This window comes from Lutra lutra, chromosome 4 (genome assembly GCF_902655055.1).
Source record: "Lutra lutra chromosome 4, mLutLut1.2, whole genome shotgun sequence".
NCBI lineage: Eukaryota > Metazoa > Chordata > Mammalia > Carnivora > Mustelidae > Lutra > Lutra lutra.
In genome coordinates, this window is record NC_062281.1 from 188,135,380 (window position 1) to 188,158,230 (window position 22,851).

The 22,851-nt window shown below is 55.0% G+C and overlaps 1 protein-coding gene across 6 annotated transcripts in view; it reads right to left on the reverse strand.

Annotated features, from left to right (window-relative positions):
• Positions 1 to 4,928: 4,928 nt before the first annotated feature.
• The window catches only part of PRDM2 (PR/SET domain 2), a 119,356-nt gene continuing 101,433 nt past the window's right edge, over positions 4,929 to 22,851 (reverse strand). For all 6 annotated transcript variants that reach the window (XM_047723579.1, XM_047723574.1, XM_047723571.1 and 3 more), the window contains 2 exons: positions 11,002 to 11,145; positions 4,929 to 6,790 (listed from right to left, as the gene is read on the reverse strand). In XM_047723579.1, the coding sequence (XP_047579535.1) occupies positions 6,765 to 6,790; positions 11,002 to 11,145 (170 nt within the window). In that variant the 3' untranslated portion in view covers positions 4,929 to 6,764. The remainder of the gene's footprint in view (positions 6,791 to 11,001; positions 11,146 to 22,851) is intronic.

A 22,851-nucleotide genomic window follows, 5' to 3' on the forward strand; every position in this document is an offset into this window, starting at 1 on the left:
CTGGCCCCATGCCCAGGGCGCTGAGGCAACACACACAGGTGAGACGCTCACTGGGAGCTGGGCACACCCCCTAGGACTACAAAGTCACAGAAGGGATGGATGGCCCAGAGGGCAGGCCACACTTCTCTGGGCTCCGAGGTGAGCACCTGAGGGCTCCACGTCCCTGCTCTCCCTGTTTGTGCCTTAGTCTGGCCAGCGACACCTGAAGGCACTTGGGTAAAGTGAAGCAGGTCTGAACCATGTGTCAGCTGGCGTGGAAGGGCTCACCCAGCATGGCTCTGGGAAGGCACAGAGGTGGGGGGCACAGCCGTAGAAACCGTACCTTGACCAAGGATGATAGTATCTGGCAACATCCTCCCAGCCAACGTCAAAACTGGCCCACTTGTTTGCACCACTGTCAAAGAATCTTTCACGTCAGAAGACAAGAAAGACAAGATGGCTTAAAAAACAAAAATCCACACTGAAAAAATTAAATTAAAAAAAAAAATCCTAGGCATCAAGCAAAAGTCAGAGCCACAACCCCCTGATGTAGGCAGGCGTCAAAAGCCACTTGAACACTCTTTAGGGCCCTCAGGGCCCCACTTGACATTGGTGGCCTTCACATCCAAAGCCGTGAGCTATATTTAAAAGCAGGGGGAGCTGCCGCCCCAGCCGCCGGGCTGAGGGCCAGGGCTGGCTGACAAGATCGGAGAGAAGAGCTGGAACCAGGCAGGACGTCCCAGAAGGGCACAGCTCAGGGGCTTAGCCCTCTGAATAGGGTCTCCAGCTTTGGCAAATAAAAACACAGTATGCTTAGTTACATGTTCATTTCAGACCCACAACAAACCATTTTTTAGTGGATGTATGTCCCATGCAATACTTGGTACATATTTATACTTTAAAAAAAGAAAAAGAAATCACTCCTTGTTTATCTGAAATTCAAATGTGCCGGGTCTTACCTGGCAACCCTACGTCTACAGTAGAGACATTTAAAATAAAAGCCACTTGGGGCACCTGGGTGGCTCAGTCAGTTGGGTGTCCGCTCTTGATTTCAGCTCAGGTCATGATCTCGGGGTCCTGGGATCAAGCCCCGCATCAGGGTCCAGGCTCATGGGGAGTCTGCTGGACAGTCTCTCTCTCCTCCCCTCCCAACTCTCTATTTCTCTCTAAATCTCTCCTCCCCTCCCGCTCTTTCTAAATCTCTCCTTCCCTCCACCCAATACTTTCTCTCTAAAATAAATAAATACATTTTTTAAAAGTATAAAAGAAAAGCCACCTTATTTCCCCCTCTGGCCATGAAAACAGTCTGCACAGAGAGACTCCTACACAGAAGCAGGCCATGGCTGAAAATGCCACCCAAGTCGGAGGCTGCTGCGAACCAGCCAATCTCACACAGCTGCATTCAATCCCCAACTCATCAAGACCTTCTCTGAGGTCATATCCCCCCCGGGATGACTTACAGTGCATCCCACAGTAGACCCTGAAGGCCTACTAGGCGCTGGATGTAGTAGCCAACAAAGGAATAGATAGATAAGGTCCATCTACTCTTACGGGGCTGACATTCTACAGAAGCTGAGAAACTAGAAAATGTCAGGTGGTGAATCAAATCAACAAGGCCAAATGACAGGTGACAGGGAGGCCACCTTAGACTGAATGGTCAGAGAAGGATGCCTTCTGGTGGAAACTCAGTGAAGGCAGGAGGATTAGTTTGTGCAAAGGCCCTGTGGCAGAAGACAGAGCAAAAACACAACTGGTATGGCTGGATCAGAGAGAGCAAGGAGGAAGATGGTGGTGTGTAAGGTGACACTGGGGCCAGTAGGACTTCTAAACCAGACAAGGGAGTTGGGTTTTATCCTAAGTGCACAGGAAATCCTCAGAGGATTTTTATAGTGACATCAATTCAGAGATGGGCACACAGTCCAGAGAAACACACAGTATCACAAGATGCCAAGACCAGGGCTCAGAAGACACAAATGGGACAACTTCAAGGTGCAAAATCCAAAAACACCCACACTCTTAGCTGCCTCCAAGTGCTGACTCTCAGTGGCCCCCTTGTCCGGGGCCAGCATGGAAGTCCACTGACTGGAAGTCACATGACCTTGACCTACCTCACCCCCCCAGCAAACCTGCTCCTCATTTGAGCCTGCTGCGGGAGTGGGAGGGCACATCAGAAGAGAGAAACTTACTTTGTGCTTCATCCCTGGGGCCCAGGCCACCTTCCACTAGATGCTTCATGCCCCACCGGCCAGCTTCTTGTACAGAAGGGGCAGACCCTGGGCCAGGAGGCCCTCTTGGAGCCGCGGTCTCCTCCCGCTGAGCTATGGCAAGGCTGGTGGGGCAGTCTGAGGCTTCCAGTCTCCCACCCTGGCGAACATGCGCCCTCAGAGCCCGGCGAGTCAGGAGCTGGCCTGCCACCGCGGGGCCTGCCTTCAGCTCACCCCTCAGCGGGGGGGCGGACACCAAGCCACCCCCATCAGAGCAGGGAGCTCAGGGACCCGCTGCACCCACCCGCTCTGCCAACTGGCTGAGAGGCCTCCAGGCTCCTTTCGACCTCCATCAGCATTAACGAGGGGCACCCTCGAGGGGGCCAAGGGAGGACGCCCGCCTGCTCCCGCCAAGGTGCCTAGGACGGTGGCCCAGCTTCCCCGGGCGCCAGCCTTGGGTCTGGACAGCGGTGCGCACCGCGGTCCCCTGATGTCCCGGGGAGAACGCGGAGCCGACCCTAGAGCGACTGCGCGCTTCCCCCACAGGTACAGACCAAGGCGAAAGCTCGGGTTCTTAGGACCGAAAGCTTCGGTTAGGAAGCACGCACGATGCGGGGTTAGTAACAAGTCACAACACCGTGAGACAATCAGAGCCACGTACTGTAGGAAACGTGGTGCGCGCTCCGGCTCTCTCCCAAGCCACCTGCCGGCCCCGCGCTCCCCCTGCCCTGATGACGTGAACCAGGAGATGCCCACGTGACCCGGCGGCGAGAGGCGCATGACGTAGCGTGACGCAGCGTCAGGCTGCTCGTGACCTGACACTCGACGTCAGCGAGGGCGGGGGTACGGTTGCCCGGGCAACCGGAACGCGGCCAGCCCTGGAGTCTGCGCCGTGGCGCCCTAACCTGACCCGGCGCCACGTCCTAACCTTCCCCCGGCAGCGGCGCAGGGCGTGCGGGGCTCCCTATGGCCCGCTCCCGCCCCCAGCGCCGCGCTTCCCCGGTCTCCGCGGGACACCCGGGCAGGCTTAAGGACTTGCCCAGCACCTGGCAGGGTTGAGCCTTTGGAGCCCGTCCCCCAGTCCTGGCGGTGCCCTGGCGCCAGGCACAGCTTGACGCTCAGAACAAGCACCGGAGACCCAGCTTGATGCAAATCCATGGGGCGCCCTTGATTCAGTGGTCTGCCTGAGGCCCCGATGCTTGTTTCCAGACATGCTTCGGGCGTTAAAGTTAGGGGGCCCTGCAGAGCTGGTCATTGGCACACCCCCCGCCCCCAGGGCTTCTGATGCGACAGATGGGGGGGGTAAGGGGGGTGTAGAGACCAGGGATTTCTCCTTTAACAATCAGCCAGGTGATCCCAGAGGGGGATAAGTTAACTTTAAGCAAATGCAGTGGTGGCTAGAATCCAGGAAGCTGGGTGATCGTCCCCTTGTACAAAAAAGGAACCAAGCTGAGGCCAGTGGGAGCCCAAGCAAGGTCACGTGGCCAATAGGGAGGGCACCTGGGACAGAATCCATAGTTTTAAACATATGCTTCTCATCCGGCCAGGCATCTGGGGGGGAGCCAAAGTCCAGCAGCAGACTGCTATGCTCTGGGTAGCTGGAGACTGACCTCTGTTGTCCTGTTTCCACCTGCCAGGTGGCTGGAGAGCTGGAGGAACCAGCAGCAGAGGCAGCAGCAAGAGGCAAGTAGGAACCACAGAACTTTGGGCCCTAAAGGGCTGAATGCAGTTCCAACCTACATCTGCCGGCTGTGTGACCCCGGGACAAATTGCTTAAGATGTCTAGCCTGTTCCTTCATCTGTGAAATGGCTGTCGAGGTACCCTTCCTGCTGGGTTGCCCTGATAGGAAAAAATGAATGTGCGGGAGTATTTGGCCCATGGCAGTTCACAGTAAATGGTCCCTAGAAGGTCAGCCGTGGGCTTGGAGTCACTGCTGCACAGGCAGACTTATCGGGTAGGATCCAACACACCTGTCACAGTTGAGTTCCAGATCAACAATGAGTGATGCCTTGTTTTAAGTGTAACTATGTCCCAAATATTGCACAAATAAAAGCATACAATGGGATTATTAGGCCATAAAAAGAAATGAAGTGCTGATAGGTACTACAGCCTGGGTACGCCTCGAAAACACGTGAAACCAGCTGGTCGTAAAAGATCACACACCGTATGATTCTATTTACATGAAATGTCTAGGAAGGGCGAACCTAAGGACAGAGAGTAGACCTGTGGCTGCCTAGGGCAAACGAGGGGAGAAATTGGGAGCGCTGCTAATGGGTACGGGATTTCTTTTGGGGGTGATTGAAGATGTTCTAAAATTGAATGCAGTGACGGTTGCACAACTCCGAATATACAAAAAAAACAAAAACAAAAAACAAAACCAACAAACCTGATTTGTACACTGACTTATGTGGGTTCACTGTACGGTACGTGAAAGCAATCACAATAAAGCTAAAGAGGAGAATGTATTTACAATCACAGAGGCCTGTCTAGCTTCAGTGAAATGGCTTAGCTTCCTGGCTGGCAGGTGGGAGAGTGATCTGAGGACAGAGTAACCTTGCTCACCCAGCAGGATATTTCCACAGTGAGGATATTTCCACAGTGATATTTCCTTGAAACCTCGCGTTGCTCTCATTGTCGGAATGGGGCCTCCGGGGCCCGCCTCACCCACCCACCCCCACCCCAAAGAAATTGCCAAAATGGACCCAAAACCCAGAAACCAAAATGATCACTCCCAGGCTTGTTCCTTACAATCGCGCTTCACACTTTTATTGTTAATTTTCTTCACATGGCAGATACAGAACCGTTCTCTTCCGTGATCCACACCCATGCCCGAAAACCACCACTGACCAGGAAACACCACTCTTTAGAAGACCACCCCCCGCCTCTGTCTTCGTGATGGGACACTTGTAGCCTCTTCTGCTGGTCTGACAGGGTCGAAGGCTGACCCACACATTTGCACATGCAAAAATGAGTGTCCCCCAGGCCCCCACAACACTTTCTGGAATTCACCATCGGTTGAAGGTGACTTTGGAAGCTTTGCATTCGTGAGCCTTCCTTGCTGCTGCAAAGGGGACCCCTCAGAACTGAGAGGCTGGGGTACAGTTCGTGAGTGTCGACATTTATGGGACAAAACCGTATCGTTAGGATAAGGAACAGCCACAGCTTTTCATGCTTGTGAGGGTTAATTTTCGGAGTGGGCAAAAGGATGCCAGCTTATGGAAGTTGAAAACAAACGATGGTTTGGAGCTGGGTGGCAAGTTGGAAAACTGTGAATGGAGGCCGGCGATCGGCACTTTTCTGCCCATGTGAGGGTCTCGTGAGACCTTCCTCCCGGACCATCGTCAGACCCTACACTGCAGCCAGTCGACTGATTAATTAAATAACACAAGTTATAAAACTTTAAAAAGGGGGCATTTACAGTCAGGGACATAAATACGTGCTTTTAAAAGTGTCTACGTACATATTTACAGAGTTGCAAGATCAACCATAGTAGCCCTGAAAAAAAAAGTCCCTTTTTGTGTGTGACCACTCACATCCTTCTCCAAGTGCTGTCCTTCCACTGTGGTTCAGTACATCACGACTGAAAGTAGCTGAGAAAACAGCGCTAAAGTGGTCTCAGACATCCGTGTCTAGGGTCTGCCCCAAAGGCACAAAACCCAAGACCCTCACTGAACTGGGTCCAAACTCCTAGCTCAGCTCACCCGTTTCTCCGAGACATGGAGTGGTCCCGTGCAAAGCGGACGCCAGCTCCATCATTCCCTGGCAGGCGACTGGCCTCTGGAAATCTCTTCTCTCCCCTGTGCTTCTTAATCCTCCAATTTATTTTTCATTTCCCAATTTTTGTTTCCCTTTTCAGCTAATCTGAGGAGGTCAGCGGCTAAAGTGTTGATGGTCCCACCGAGGGAGGCAAAAGCAGCACGGCAGGGAGGGGTGCGGGGAGGGGGGAGCCCTCCCCCTCCCCCCACATGCTGTCCCATCCCCGGCCTCTCTCAAGGGAGGAACCAGATCTGCAAATGGGGACAGGGACTTTCTCCCGAAATGGACTGAGTAGAATTTTAAATCTGGAAAGCGACTCAAGCCAGCAGCTCAGGCAAAGAAGGGGTTTTCAAAGTGTGCAGGCCACCGGGGTCGATCAGCAAGGGTCCGACACGTCCACACGCCGCTGATTCCCAGAGACGGCGGAAGGCTGGGGAGGTGGGGTGGTTAAAAGGGAAACTCGGCCTCCTCCGGAAGGCCTTCCTCAGACAGGCCTGGAGCCGACCCCTGAGCCAGCCCCAGTCGCCGCCACGGCAAAAGACAACTCAAGAAGCAAAAAGCAGGATCAAGGAGCTCTTGAAAAATTGCATAGTAGGAGAGCCCCCCGCCCCCAGCAGGAAGGCTGAGCTGCAGAACGCGGTCCCAGCGGCTGCACCCAAGTGTCGTCCACGGTGTGGAATCAGCTGCCTTCCTGCCTCCCTGGGGTTTGGGACCCTCGTCTGAAGACCACACACACGCACACGCACTCTTCCTCTCTCTCGCAGGCTCATGAAAGTGGAATAGGTCGGTACTCCCTGCAGGGCAGAAGGCCAGTCCCTTTGGCTTCACTGATTCCAGGTCACTTCAGGTGCTGAGGAGAAAAGAAAAGAAAAGAAAAACGGTAACAGTGGCCGCATCCTCAGTGCCTACCCTGGGCTGCTAAAGCCTCACCTCACTTCACTTTTACAAGAGAAGGACTAACCGTGGAACACCTGGGTGGCTCAGTGCGTTAAGTGTCTGCCTTCGGCTCAGGTCATGATCCCGGGGTCCTGGGATCGAACCCCGCTTCGGGCTCCCTGCTCAGTGGAGAGCCTGCTTCTGCCTCTGCCTGCTCTGGCTGCTGTGTCCCCTGCTTGTGCTCATGTGCCTGCTCTCGTTCTCTCTCTCTCTCTGACAAATTAATACAATCTTTTAAAAAAATGAAAAATAAAAGGAACGACTGCGGTACACCACTGACACACAGAAAAGCACAGCCTGATGCATGTTCACAGTGAACACACCTGCGTGAGCAGCTCCCATGTAGGAAACAGAACATGACCCACCTTCCCTTCTCCCCCATCCCAGGCTCTCTTCTAGGACCACTGCTAACCCTCACCCCCAGAATAAACACTCTGACCTCTATCACCATAGACTGATTTTGTCCATTTTTAACTAAAATAAATGGAATCAATCCGTCCGTATACTTCGCACCTGGCTCCTTCCGCACATGTCTGTGATCCAACCCTCCCGAGCCCGTGCGTGCAGTTCCGTCCACCTCCTTGCTACAGGAGTCTGCTGGAGGATCGTGCCTCCTTCATCTGGCTGGTCCACTGCCAAGGACAAGTGGGCAGTTTCCAATCTGGGACTTAGTAACATTTGCTGCCCAAGCCTGAAGATGAGCCTGGCGTCGTGCTGGGCCAAATTCAGGCACTCCATTCTCTCACCCCGTGGACCTGGTCATCATTGCTAGAACTGCCACTCTGACCACTAACTAGTATTATCATTACTCTATTATTACTTCTATCGCTGAGAACAACGGTAATAGCAGTGCCGACTGACTGCAGGCTTATGACATACCAGGCAGGCGCTTTCCTAAGGGCTTTTCATATACTAACCTGCGCCACCCTTATGGTACACCCATGAGACAAATCACTAGTAACCCATTGTGCAGATGGGCAAACTGAAACACAGAGAAGTGAAATACCTACCAGGATTGCTGGATTCACCTCCAGAAAATGCACACTTAAACCACTACACTAGGTCCATTCAAACCCCCCCAAAATCTCTTGATGGGGCACTATATGAGAGTACCTTAAAGAAACAGGGGCCTCCCTTCCTAGTGGAGGCCTGTATGTGCCCCAAATGAGCTGGGGGAGAAAAAGAACACAGAGACAGGGGCCAGTCGTAGGAGTGGCCTGCATTTCCTCCATCTGGTGTGGCTGGTGTGTGTCACCTGTGGGTCATCGAGTGGGATCCACAAAAGAAGCCAGTCTGCCTATCCCCAGCCCAAGGAGCGGCCCTCCAGGGTGGGGACCCCAGCAGCAGGGGCTGTGGGTTGGACCACTGGGGCTGGAGGGAAGCAGAGGCTGTCGGGTAGGGGCAGGGTTCTTATCACCCCACCCAGCCCCTAGAACCTCAGGAGACAACCATAGTTGGGAAGCCTGCCCCAAGGCCAGCGGAAGCCGAGGGGAAGATCATGGAAGTGGCCAGATGAGTGAGAGACACCAGGCTCATCCCTGGACAGCCCCCTCAAAAGACCCCAGGGCCCAAATGTGCTGGCCTCTGGCAATGGAGAGAGACAGAGAGCACATGCTGGGGCACTTTCTCACAGGACTAGACAGGGTGGTGTGTTTTATGCCAAAAAGTGAACAGAAAGCCCTGGGCTTTGCCTACGACATTGATAAAGGCCAGAGCAGGGAGGCACACAAGAAGTCAGCAGTGGAGAAAAGGCGAGCTCCTCACTGGGTTCAGACTGTTGAGTTAACCAGCCAGAGCCTCTAAGCAGGCAAGGGCGGCAGGGAAGGCACAGTCCCAGGGCCTGGGCGCTCCAAGGACATCACTCTTTCCCCAAAACAGACCCCATAAGCACAACAGTTCGGCATACGACTTTGAGGGGAACAGCACAGAGTCCCTGGAGTCCTCTCTCCATTCGGGGAGTCAGATGCCTCCAGTTCTGCCTCCAGTTCTGCCACTTGCCCCTGTGTCTGTCTCCCTCCCTGCGAAATGGGGATTTTGACACACACATCTTTCCCATGCTAAAATCCTTTGTCACAGCACTTAAAAAATCATTCTGGAAACACGTAGAACTGCCCCCTCTTCCCAGCCAAATTCATATATGGAAGCCCTTACCCACAGTGTGACGGGATTTGGAGGTGGTGCCTCTGGAAGGTGTTAGGTTTAGATGAGGTCAGGAGGGTAGGGGCCCCCATGACCAGTTTGGTGACCTCACAAGAGACACCAGAGCCTCCTCTCTCCACTACTGAGGACACAGCAAGTCAGTGGCCCCTGTAAGCCAGGAAGAAGGTCCTCACCAGAACCCAGCCATGCTGGCGCCCCGACCTCAGATGCTCAGAGGCCCAGCCTCCAGCACAGTGAGAAGTAAATGTCTTGTCTAAGCCCCAGTGTCCATGGCACTCTTTTATGCAGCCTGAGCTATGACAAACAGTATAAGTACGGTGTTTTTTAAATCATATTATATATATATATATAAATCATATATTATATCATATATTACATCACATATCATTTTAAATTATATATATATATATATATATAAATAAATCAGTCACAGACACAAATTACTTTGGGCCTCTATTCATCTGAGCACCTTGCTGGGGAAGCCGCACATGTCTGCTAGTAAGGGAAAAGAAGGCATCCTTCCAGGGTCATGCCCCAGCCCCCGGGGGCAGAGCCTGAACTAGCAGTGCTCGGCAAACCCCGCATCGCCACCAGAGACTGCAGTGGCCGACGGTCACGGCCCAGTCCATGGCGCAATCAATCCAGCTATGCCCGGCTCGGCCTTGGGCCACAAAGAACACCTGCTCTGGGCTGTAGGCCACACCCTGGCGCCCATCAACACAGACGTCCATACGGCAGCAGCCACCACAGGGAGGGGCCCGGGCCGTGCCGGGATCCAGAACTGTCCTGGGGCCTCTCCTCTCCCGGGCCTTCCAGTTCTGCATTTTGCGCACATTTCAACTCTGCTCCCCAGCATTCTGGCTCAGGGGCACGTGCCCTCTCTGGACCTTGTTCTGGAGACACAGGCTGAGTTCTGGCTCAAGACGACAGAGTCCCTGGAGAAAGCGGATTTTGTTTCCATGCCGCTCCCTGATCCCCAGAGAAATAAAGCCCAGAGCCTCCAGCAGCTTCAGGAAGGGAGGAGTGAGTGAGCCCTCCATGTAGCAGGACAGGCAAAGGGAGGAACGTACAGGACAGCCCATTCTTGCCCGAAACAACTGTGTTCTCATCCTCAACAGCCCTGGCCACATTAAGCAGGGACCCCCCCACCTGGATGTGTCCCAGAATCAGGGGGCCACCTGCTAATACAGATTCCCAGGCCCTGCACACCAGGACGCTTGTTTAGTAAGCTTGGAGTTGCACCTTGGGGCCTGTATTTTTAACTGGTGCCCCCGTGTCCTGGCACGTGGGGTCCTCCCATCACCGTCTCAGGGACACAGTGACAGAAGACACGCCACGTCACCAACAAAGAAGTCCAGGCCTGCTAGAGCTCACTGGCCAAGCCCAGCGCCCCCCCGAAGAGGGAAAGTCCAGCTTCTATGATGGAATTCAGGTTTTACCATCAGAAAATCTAGAAAGAGACTTCTGGTTCAACATAAGTTTACATTTTATATTTGCAGAGTACTATTACTTTCACTTTCAAACACATTGTGGGAGTAAAGACCACACAATCTTCTGTGGGCTTAAAGCCTCTAGAAGTCTCGAGTAAGCGCTGGCTATTGTGGTTGTCCCTGCCATTCTTATTCAACAGTCACAGCTAACTGCTAGTCCTAAAATAGCTAGTGACTGCTAGTGCTTTCTGTGCACCAGGCACTTTCTACCTGTTTTGCATACACGTGACACTTGTAAATCTGTCATCCCCATTTTACTGATGTGGAAATCGAGGCTCAGAGAGACTGAGTACCTTGCGGCAGTCCCACAGCCAGGGTGACAGGGCTGGGGTCCACACCTGCTTGCAGAAAGGCCCAGTGACCACCCCCCCAGCACCCAGGTGATCATGCTCCCCCTCTTCCCTGCCTCCCAGCCCACCCCAAGACCCAAGCCTGGTGCCCCTCGACCCCCAGAGCTTCCCCACCCTCCTCGTACCTGTCAGGGAGCAGGCGAAGTGTCTACTCTTTGAAGAGGGGTCCCTGGAACTGGGCTGCCGCCGTGGCCTTGACATTCCTACACTGCCTGGTGATGTACGGGGCGGCTGGCGGAGGGCACCGGGATGCCAGGCGTAGACTGTAGCTGTTGGGGAGAGGAACGATATACACCATCAGCAGGGCCCCCCACCAGCCCTGAATGGCACCTCGAGGCCCACGGGATGTGGGCTTTAATGACCCACGTGAGTCCCACCGAGCTCTGCCCACCACCTTCCCTCCCCTTGCAAGGGACAGGGTGAGCAGAAGCAACCCCCGCCGGGTTCTGCAACACTGCACTGCATAGTGCTGTCCAGACGAGCCCGAGAGGGACAGGCGAGCTGGAAATGGAGCCCAGCTGTGCAGACACAGCAGCTGTGTTGTGCCCCAGCTGCCTCCCAGGCACTGGCCCCTCCTTGGAAGCATCTGGGGAGGTTTCTGGTACCATGTTACATCCATCCCCTGCAGTGATCTCCTCCAGGCCAGGAGCTCTGCACTTGGCCCCCTATCCCAGCCTCACTGCACCAAGCACTTTCATTTTGGGCATCCCTGAGGGAGTGTGAGCCTGGATCCCATGACACAGTCTGGCCCTTTCTGCTACCAGAGCCCATTCAATAAGATTTTTTTTTTTTTCCAGGAAAGCATTTAAGGATTTTTTAAAAGAGAGATAACCTAGACCCCATTCCTTTACCTCGCTAACCCAGACTCATCTTTCAGGTCCTGGCCGGGATACCACCTCCTCCAGGAAGCCTTCCTTCTTTAACTCCCGCATGGGGCAGCCCTCTGCAGGCTCCCACTGCCCCCTCGCACTTTCCCACCACAGCACTCATTACACTGAATCACAATGGCGGGATAATGTACCTGCCTCCCTCATGGGCTATGAAATCCCAAGGTCAGGGCTTTTGTCCTATTCACTGACGCACCCGCACCTTAGCACAGCAAAAATAAACAGCTGTTCGATAAGAACAACACGCACGCTGACAACGTGCTAAGTACTTACACATACAACTCTCCTACTCTACGTACCCCTAGCAAGGCGCCTACTGTACCCGCCCGGACTGCACATGAGGAAACAGGTCACAGGAGGCCAAGGAACTTGTCCCAGGTCCCAAATCTGTTCCCCAGACAGAAGTGAGCAGGCCCTCCGGTCAGGAGAGGAGGAAGGTGAGGTGGGCGGGAAAGTGGGAAAGGTGAGCCTCACCCCTGTCAGGTGTTGGCTCAGAGTCAGCTGTGCCTGAGGGAGCAAGAGATGGGAATGGGGCCAGTCTCGAAGCTGACACATCATGGTTTAGATCAGTGGTTATGTTTATTTTATTTTATTTACTTATTTGACAGAGAGAGAGAAACACAGTGAGAAAGGGAACACAAGCAGGGAGAGAGGGAGAGGGAGAAGCAGGCTTCCCACTGAGCAGTGAGCGGGGCTTGATCCCAGAACCCTGGGATCATGACCTGAGCAGAAGGCAGACACTTAACGACTGAGCCACCCGGGCGCCCCTAGATCAGTGGTTCTTCACAAGCACAAGCACAAGCACAAGCACTTGGCAGTGTCTGGAGACGTTTTTGGGGTCACCTCCGAGGGGAGGGACGTTGCTATGGCACCTAGTGGATGGGGTCAGGGAATGCTGTCAAACACTCCACAGCGCTAGGGATAGCCCCCGGGGCAGAGAATGATCCGAAAAGTGAATTGCATCAAAGTTGGCAGAGGCAGCTATCAGAAAATACCTATTACAATAAACGAAGTAAGTGAACGTATAAACAAACATGTAAACAGACAAGCGAGGGCCTAACTCTCGGTCAAGGTGCGGGGCTGCCCCGTGTGGATTCCTCCTAACACTGTGTGATCGAGGTCTGCGGTCAGCTGCTTCGACTAGCCAAGCAAGACTCAAGGCAGAAAACTAAAGGACACCCCATGCTCAGCGGCAAGCCTGTGCCCCCAGTGTGAACTCAGCCCCTCAGCCGGCCGACCTGCCTGTGGGAGGGACAGTCTACTGTGAGGCTGCCTGAAAATCTGGGATGCCCTGGGCCTGTTGGGAAAGAAAGAACAGTCCCAGCCACCTGCCGGGGCCCCTACACTGTCCCCTATCTGCAGAAACGTCGCTAAGGCACAGGAACGGATGAGCAGCAGCTCTGAAGAGAGGCAGGGTCTGCATCATCAATTTCCACGTCTCCCTCTCTGTTACCAGCATTTCACAACTTTTAAATGCTCAAAAATCTGATCAGTCCAACAAACTTATGTCCCCTGGTCTCTAGCCACCTGCCGTCTGACATTTCTCTGCTCCCTTGCACACAGGCTCCTGCAGCCGAGGCAACCACAGCCACTTCCACTAGGGGACAGGCTTTCTCCCCAGCCCTGGGCATCCTGTGGTTGGTAGAGTTTATGGTCAGGGGTAAAGGCCCCCTAGGCAGGCTCCTCTCACCACCTCTCAGCACACGGCCTGGCCCAGTGAGGGCAACCCCAGTTGGCATGCACATGGCCCTTGTAATTCCCAAGTACTTTCTGGGCTGTTATCGCCATACCCTCCCAGCAGCTCAAGAGGTGAGGAGAAAATACACTTTTTACACCCATTTCACAGATGAGGACACTGAGGCTCACAGAGATTCGGAGACTTTCCTGGGGGAGCAGAGCCCAGGGCTTTCAGCTCCACGGACCACAATCTCTGGGGAGACACCAGGTCACGACTTAAGTGTCTAGGGCAGTGATGTCGAACAGGACAGTCTCCTTCCTTGACCATGAAACGCTTCCTGTGGTCAGAGAACTCTAGAGAGACCAGGGGCAGCCTCGAGCGGAGATGTCAGGTGCTGAGGAACAGTGTCTGCGGACCCAGACATTTCTCCTGTTCTCAGACAGCCGTGGCTACCACACGAAGACCTGATTCTAGGTTCCTGGCTATGTGAGCTGGGCAAGTCAGGGGCCTCTCTGGGCTCTGGTTTCACCATCTGCAAAATGGGAGCAATAGCAATGCCACTGGGTGGTTGTGCTGATTACACTTAGAGGACCAGACACGCCGGCCCGCGAGTATATCCATGTGAGCGGTGTCAACACAGGGGCAGTTGGTGCGGACGCAAGGGGCCAAATGAAGGGATGCCAGAAGCTGTGACACATCCTGAGGCAGCGGCAGCATGGCTGTCAGTCCCGGTCCTCGTCCTCGCTGGCTGGGTGGCCCGGGGGGAAGCCCCTCCCTGGCCCCTAGGCTCCGAACCTTGGCCTCCCCCTCTGTAAAGAAAGGCCATCCCTGCTGGCCCGCCGAGCCCAGGGACCAGGATGTAAGGGCGCTTCGCCTTCCGAGACGTCAGCACATGTGGGATGCTCCTGGGGCGATGACACACGCGTCCACGCACGGCCCTCCCTCCAGCGGCCCTCAGCCCCGGCCACTCTCTGCATTCACCAGGAGGCCAGGTCCGCACACCACACACATGACACGAGCATCTCTGGGGGCGGCAGGGGGCACTGGCCTCTGTCGGTGCTCCAGGGAGTCTACACAGGGCGGCCCTGCCCCTCCTTCCTTCAAGTTCTTGCTCTAGGGCATCCCCCTCCATGAGCGTCCCCTCAGCACTCCACTGGGAACCGCAAACACCCTCCCCACCTGCCTCCGGTCCCTTCACTTCACCGTATTTGCCCCCATCAGAGCACGTCCCCTCCACGTCCCCCCAACTGTCCCCTGGCTGCATGGAGGCTTCTCCAGCGACCCCGGACCTTCTGCCTAACAGAGCAGGGAGTCGCCACCTGCTGGGCGCTGGGCCCAGGGAACTGAGGGAGTAGGACAGACACTTCTCCCTTCACCCAGTCTGCACGGTACTCGGCGTAGCCCTGAGAGGAAAAGCGCTTGGGTGCAGAAGTCTGCCACAAATGCAAGGCCAACACTCGGGCCTCCTGGTGACCACCTTCTTGTTCAGCCCCCACGGGTCCCCGGTAAGCGACACCAGCACACGGAACCACACACAAGAAATAGCGGCGGCGGCCACACCTGAGCCTCTCCAGGGCCTTCCAGAACAGGGGATGCGGGAGTCACAGAGACGGAGTGATGTAACAGTGAAACTAACAAGAAGATGGGCCAAGGCCATCCCATCATTGAACACATAATTTAGAGACACTACAGAAAACACACAGCTGATGAATATGGCACGATCCTGGTGTCCAACAAGAGCCTATTAACACAACAGACCACAGTCACTGGGCAGACTGGGGACAGGCCCTGTAAACATGGTACCTGCAGATGAGGGGAAGTGACCGGGTCAAGGTCAGCTCCCCCACTCCCTGACCCTCTGAGGGCCAAGCACCCCACCCCTGCTCCCGAGAGCCTATTCAATTCACCCCTCTCAGAGCTGCTTACCTCAGCCCTGGGGAGGAGCATTTACTGCCGCTCAGCACGGTATGAGCGTTACAGACACAGCGAAAGCAAGGGGGTCAAAACCCCACCCTCCCAGACCGCAGTGATCCCCACAGAGAGAAATGAAGCAGAGGAGAGAGAGCTCGGGAACGCATGGGGAGGGGGAGAGATGAACCATATGAGCCAAACCTGCAGGCAGGGGGTGGTGGATATGCTTGAACACCTAGGCACGGCACATTGCACGTGTTGCAAATGGTATGTGCAAAGGGCCTGAGGTGGAATTTCCCTGGAATGCCAGAGAAAATGCCAGGAAAGAAGAGAGCATCTTGTGAGCCCCGAGTGAGGCGGAAGCCAGGGTGTCCTTCTGGGCAGCAGACTGACATGACCTGGCCACCGTGTTAGGCACAGACGATAAGATGACAAGAACGGAATGGGGGGAGGGGTGGATGAACTGGATGTCAGGGCTAGGGCTAGGGCCAGGAAGACACCAGAGTCTCGACTACCTCCAAAGCAGGAGGGTTTGCCATTAGCCAAGATGGCAAGAGAGCAGGAGAGGATTCAGGGAGAGATCAGTTTGAAAAAGATTCAATTTGAAGTGTTTACTTGACCCAAGAGAGAGGTCAAGTGGGTTGCTGAAATGAACTGATGAGTCTGGGGTTGATCAGCATCTGGGTGGCCTGGATGGCTCAGCAAGGGGAGGGACCCAGGATGGGATGGGGAGGGGCAGGTGGTGATGTCGAGAAGCTGGGAGGAAGCGGTGGCAAGCCTGTCCAGGGTGACTGCCAAAGATCATTGAGGCCAGGAAGGAGAACCACAGCGGTCGTCAGCAGGGGCCCAGAGCTGCTGGTAACCATAGGAACGGCAGCCTTCAGGGCATGGCGGAGACAAACCCCAAGTGAGTCCAAGACAGGAGGGTCCAGAGACCTCCCTCGAGGAGAGTTGGGTCAAGGGAGGCCGAGAGGGGAATGGGCTTGGGAGAAGAGGCGGCCAGGGCTCTCTGGTCCCCGCAGGCGTCTCCATGCCGCCTGCCAGAATGCCACGACCTACTGAGTAGCGTCCCCTGGCCTGCCTTGTCGCTCCTTCCCCAAGAGTCAAGGGCGATGTCCTGGAACGTCGTCCCTGAAGCTGGTTCGGCCACACAGGAGTCTTACACAACTCTCTATAAATTCTCGGAGTACAATCCATTTGAAGTCAGTGTCTGATGTTCTGCAGTCTAGCCAGAGGTGAAGGGAGAGGCCAAGTGTGGGAGCTGGAGCCAAGGTGGGACAACTGGAGACGCTGCTGGAATTCCCTGGAGGCTGGGTGAAGCCCCACACGTCGGGGTGGTAGGAGTCACCGCCCGCGTCCTGGCGCCAGCCGCCAGCCACCTCGGGCAGGGTGGTATCTTCATTCCCCGAGCAGACAGCCCCTTTCATTCCAGGGAGGCCCTGCCCCTCAGATGAGGTCCCCAGGCTGGGCATCAGAGGCAGGAAAAGTGGCCCAACACTGAGATGCAGGAGCCCAAGGCTCAGCCCTAAATCTGCTGCTGACTTGCTGTATGGCCTCGGGAGAGTGCCTCCACCTCGCTGGACCACAGCCATCCCACCCATGAGATGAGATGTCAAGCAAGGAAAACTCGCAACAGTATCACTTTGAGAACCTACTATGCGCCCAGAGCTACTTTGGGTGCTGTACAGGAGCTCCCCAAATACTCCCAGCAGCCCTTAAGGCAGAAACTAGGATGATCTGTGTCTTACAAAGGAAGAAACAGAGCTTCAGAGAGGTGAGGAAGCCCAGTGTCCCACCCAAGTTCTCCTGGCCAACAGGGGTGCAGCCAAACTGAATCCAGGCCCATCGGAGCCCAGTGCCTGGGTGCCCCTCCCTGAGGCAGTTCTTGTAGTGATGGGGACCAAAGAGTGCTTCTCAATATCCCAAGAAGCCAGATGGGGTTAACCGTTTGCCCAAAGGACAGCCACCCGCGCGGCCAGGAGCAGGCCTGGAGCCGGAACCATGTCCGCGCAGAGGAACCCTGGCTTGAGAGGCAGGGAGGGGTGGGGGGGTGGAAGGCAGGGGTCTCAAACTCCAATGCTCACTGGAGTCACCTGGCGAAATTAAAGCAACCCTGTAGCCCACACCTCAGCCCTACAGATTTTAACTGAGCTGATTTGCATGCCAGGCATTGAAAACTATAAAAGCCAACTCTGAGAGCCACTGGTCTAGGTCTGTATCCTCAGAGTGTGGTCTGCAGTCCCCCAGGGCTTGTTAGAAATGCCGCTGCTCAGAGCCCCCAGGACCTCCTGAGTCAGGAACCTGCATTTTAACAAGCTCCCTGGAGCATATAGGGGATCTGTACACCGAAGTCAGGGGATCAAGGGGCTGGGCACACCTTCAGCAGGGAGTCAACGCAGGCCACGTGCTAGGTGGCCGTGCCTAAGAGGGGCCTGGCTCTGAAGCCTAGACGAGGACAATGCAAGTGGCCTCTGGGGGACAGGAGCAAAGGTCTGAAACCACTGGCCTGCATAGTCACTGAGCTTCAAGTGGAGACGCTGGGGGCCGGGGATGGGGCGGGGGGACGCGCAGCTAATGTGGGCCGCTGGGCATCGCCGGCCCCGGAAGCCCTGTGCTCAGATAGTATTTTCATTCACTCTTCCCTCTAACCACGTGAGAAGGGTTACTGTGCCCTTCCTCTGGCCGAGGGGACAGTAACACAAGTAACTGCAGTCACACAGAGATGCGGGGGGGAAATGGGGAAAAGGCAGTGAGGGAGGGGGCCGGGATTCACACAGATCTGATCCAGACCTGAAGTCTGCAGCTCAGCACAAGGATTCTCCTTCCCTCTCTCCAGCTCTGAAGGCGGCCACGTGCCCATGCTGGCTCTGGATTTGGCCGCCACGCATCCACAAGACCAATCGTGTCCCTGCCTCATGGGGCTTTCACGCCAGGATCTGAGGTTTTCAGAGGCCATTAATCCCCAAACCTGTTTGGCTCGAACTCCAAATACCCAGCATGTGACAGCTCATAACACAGCCCAGACAACAGGAAGGCTGGGCTGGCCTGTGGTGACCTCAGCCAAAGGGAGCTGCCAGCAGGGAGATCCCTGCCGGGGTGGCACCTCCCGCCCTGCCAGGCCAGGAGAGGAGCAGGGGACCCCCGCACTCATGCCAAGCAGCCCCTATTCTCAGTGAGGAAACTGAGCCAAGCGAGAAGGTTACTCACTCAAGGTCACATGGCAAGATGTTCTGGGGAAGCAGCAAGGGGACACAAGTGGCCTCATTGCCTATTTGGGGACATGAAAATGGGGAGGAATGGCACAGTGAAGCCTCAACAGACTTGGGACAAAGAGCCATGGGAGGCACGTGCCCCAAAGGTGAGACTAAACTCAAGCCCCAAGGGGCATGATCTGTGTCCGTTTCTCACCCACCTGCCTCGCATAAGCGGTGGTTGGAGAATGTTCCCTGGACAGGTAAACAGCAAACCCAGAGCCCAGACCCCCAAACACGCCTTTCTTCCCTGCTCAAAAACCAAATCATGCCGGGAAGTAACTTCCTCTCACTGCCAAGGCCCCTGCCAAACCACGGGACCAGGTCCCCACTGTTACAATTCTTTGAACGCGACTCCACAGGCCTCAGGGGTCCCAGACAGACCCTCCCCGCTCCCCTTGGGGCAGAGGCTCAGGTCTGGCTGCACCCCACGGGCAAAGGACAGCCAGTGCCCCAGACGAGCCCAGCTCAGGCACAAGCAGCCCCAGCAGGACCCAGCAGGACGGACAGATGAGCGGATCCTTGGGCATGGACACGTGGCACCGCACTTTGCTCCGGCCCCCCTGATTAAGCCCTGGTGTGCCCCCAACACCATCCCCTCTCCCCTGTCACTGAGCAGAAACAGGCTGCTTTCTAACACCCAAGGAAACATCTACAACCAGGAGGGAGGCCAAAAGGAAACCCAAGCAAATACATGCATTGTCAGTAAGATGAACACACACGAAGCAGGTTCTCCTTTGGGACAGAAAGGGATGGATGGGCCTCCCTTGAGGTTCTCATGGAAAAGCTCTTTTAAACGGCACAATTCCATAAAGACGCTAAGTCTTCGTTATTATGAGCATTCCCGTCTTTGTAAAGTTGACACGAGCCAAAGGTGAAAGAGACGTCAACCCCAGGGACAAAGGCCCACGTGGTCTGTAGCCGCTGGGACTGAGGGTCTCGTGAGCCCTGTGTGGGTCCATCCTCCAAAGGGGGTCTCCACCTTTTGATGCTGGTGCCCAGCCCAGGACACTAACGAGAAGAGGCGGCTGCCTTAGGGGAGAGGTCTTGTGGGAGCTCAGGGGGCTCCTTTGCTACTGAGGCGTCTCAACCAGCTCATCTCAGGAGGCCTGGCTGTGCCCGAGAAAGGCACGCTTGCTCTGGGCCTGAACAGGGACATTGGTCAGCAACAGTGATGCAGCCCAAAAGGCAAGGGTCCTCGATTTGGACCCAGGCCAATGGGGAGGCCATTCAAACAGGCTACCTTCCTACGGGGGACAGAACTCTGGGCCCAGAGACCCACAGCCAGGTAATGACAGACGTGGAATGAAGACGTTCCTAATGCGTCTCCCATGCACCTGGCATTTCCCAAACCGAGGTTCGGTAGAACCAGCCCCCCGGATGCCACGTGTGTCCGTGTTCTCATCTGCACCCTGGCCGCCAACCGTTCCATGCCTACTAGGTGCCAAGGGCCGTGCCCAGCGTTTGACTTGGAATCACAAATTTAATCCTCGCAAGACCTTCGTGAGATGGGAACTGCTAGATCTTCTGCACAAGGAACTAAAGGCACAGAGAGGCTCGGCAGCTCGCCCAAGAACACAGCGCTGGCAAGAGGCATAGCTGGGATCCGAGCCCGAGCCGTTCCCCTCCTGAGCACAAGCTCTCAAAGCCAAACAGGCGTGTCTCTGCAGGACTCCTGAGCCTTTAATGTGCTGACGGCGGTATAAATTCCCAAGAGGAGGACGCAGGCTGTCACTTTCCCCAAACATTTCCCCAAAATGTCACCCCCATTGATGTGGTAACAGTGATGCGATGGAGGCCCGCTCTGTGCTAGGTACACAGGACATGGTGGGGAGCCAAGCTGATGTGTCCTCTGAAGGCACGAGACTGCCAGGAGATGGCTCTGATCTACGCTAAGCCTCTGGGCGGGGGGTGGGGGGAGGGCCCTGCAGAGCATCGCAAATAAAGAAAAATTAATTTAGCCTTTCTGAACAGAAATTTTCTAAAATCAGCCACTTAGGGGATGCCTGGGTGCCTCCGTCGGTTAAGCCTTTGGCTCAGGTCATGATCTCGGGGTCCTGGGACTGATCCCTTGTCGTGCTCCCTGCTAGGCGGGGAGTCTGCTTCTCCCTCTCCCTCTGCCCCTGCCCCTGACTCGTGCTTGCTCTCTCTCTCTGTCAAATAAAGATCTAAAACTTCACAAAGTAAAAAATAAAGTAAAATAAAATCAGCCATATGAAGCAATGTGTCCTGAATTTGATTTGGTACAATCTCTGGGAGTCGGGTTCCCCGCTCTGCACATATGTGCTGTCATGTGCCTTCGAGGGGACATGTCCTTGAGACTTACTATGGGGTGCCAGCCTTCTTGTCTCCACACTAAACAAAGCCAGGCACTCCAGTGATTAGAAGTATGCATCAGTCAGGCACCTACTGTATACCCGGCCCTGGGGACACAGCCATAAACCAAACATACCTGGTCTCTGCCCCCCTGCGGCACGTGTCCTAGAAGGGGAAGGTCATCATTTGTATAATATAGATGTAAATACATGATCACAAAGTGTGGAAAACAGACACTACCAGAGCTCAGAACAAGGGAATGAACCACGGAAATACTGTGTGTGTGTGAGTGTGTATGTGTGCACAGTTTCTGTTTACGCCCTGACACTTGGGCTCTGGGACATCTGAAATACATTTCAAGATTTGTTTCTCTTTACCTTGTTGCTTTTGCTTTATTTGACGGCCAAGGGGAGGGAGGGAAGGCAAAGAAAGCACAGAATGCATAACTTACTTTACCCGCAGGAAGCACTTCCCAAAGAGGTCCTGCTTGCCCCTGAAGGCCACTCCCCCAGGACAGGGGCTAGGGATGAGAACTGTTACTACCATTTCACACCCCCAAATCCTTCCTGCCCTCCTGAGGCTCAGAGCAAGTTCATTTGGGGACTTGGCAAATCGGAACAAGAGCAGGGTAGGAACCCACCCAGTCTCTACCCTGAGCCTTTTCTGAACTGTGACTAGCAGATGTGGTTACACGGAGATCTTGCTTTTTATAATCAGCGGCTCTGACACTCTGTGAGCAGCCGAGGACAGTCCCTGCATTTTCAACAGGGTCACTCTCGGCTTGCTGCAGTTGGGAATCAGACAGGAAACAGCCCTGGAGAAACGGTACAGCTCGGTGGGGATGGTTGGGGTGGAGACGCCTCCCCAGGGATGTCAGGGGGCATCTCCACCCACTAAGCAGGCCCAGAGGAGAGCTGTAGGGGTCCCGAGAAAAGTCTCTGAGAGCTGCACAGCAGGGCCTGCCTCCCCAAGTCCGGGAGAGGTGTCCCCAGCACACGGAGCCCAGTCTGAACCCCTCCACCGCCATCACATGCTTCATTGGTCCCCTGCCTACCCTCGGCCCAGAACACCTCCAGGCTCTTCCCAAATTTCTCCAACGCTGTAGCGCCCCCAGACTCAATTCCTGGGCATCTCCTCTTTATCTACACTGGCTCTTAGGGGGCTCCAATCTCGTGGTTTTCAACACTGTGTGTCCTGTGAGACACCCATATTTACATTTCTGGCTGCGTCTTTCCCTCTGAACTTCAAACTGTTCAGTCATCTACCCCATCCACATCTCTCTGTGAGGGCCTCATGGCATCGCAGACCACATCGTTGAACCTGAATCCCCAGCACACACGCGCCACACAAACTGGATCCAATCAGAGTCTTCACCTCATCACCTACTAGGGGAAAAAAAAAGAAGGCACTTGGATGCTGAAAACATAGGCAAAAAACAAAAAGACAAAAACCTGTGGTCATCCCTAATTCTCCCATCCAATCCCCAGCCAATCCGTCAGCAAATCTTGTGGCTCCACCTTCAAAATACACCCAGAACTCCGCTGCTGTTCAGACCACCACTGCCACAGACCCATCCAACTACCATCATTCCTCACCTGGGTTACCGCATTCCCTTCCTAGTCTGTATTTCTACTCTTGGCTCCTTTTAATCGATCCTTAACAGATCAGCAAGAGAGATCCTTCCAGAAGGCCAGGCATCCCCTATTACTCCCCTCAGAGCCCTCCAATGCCTTCCACTCACTCAGTACAAGGCATTGTACTGAGTACAATGTACAATGGCTGCAGCAGCTCCTGGGTACCTCCCTGACTTCACCCCCTATCCCCCTCTAGCCAAGCCGGCCTCCCCAGTGTTCCCTGAGCATACCAAGGATGCTTCTGCCTCAGGACCTTTGCACTTGTTAGTCCTTCTGCCAAGCGCCCTCCTCCCTAGGT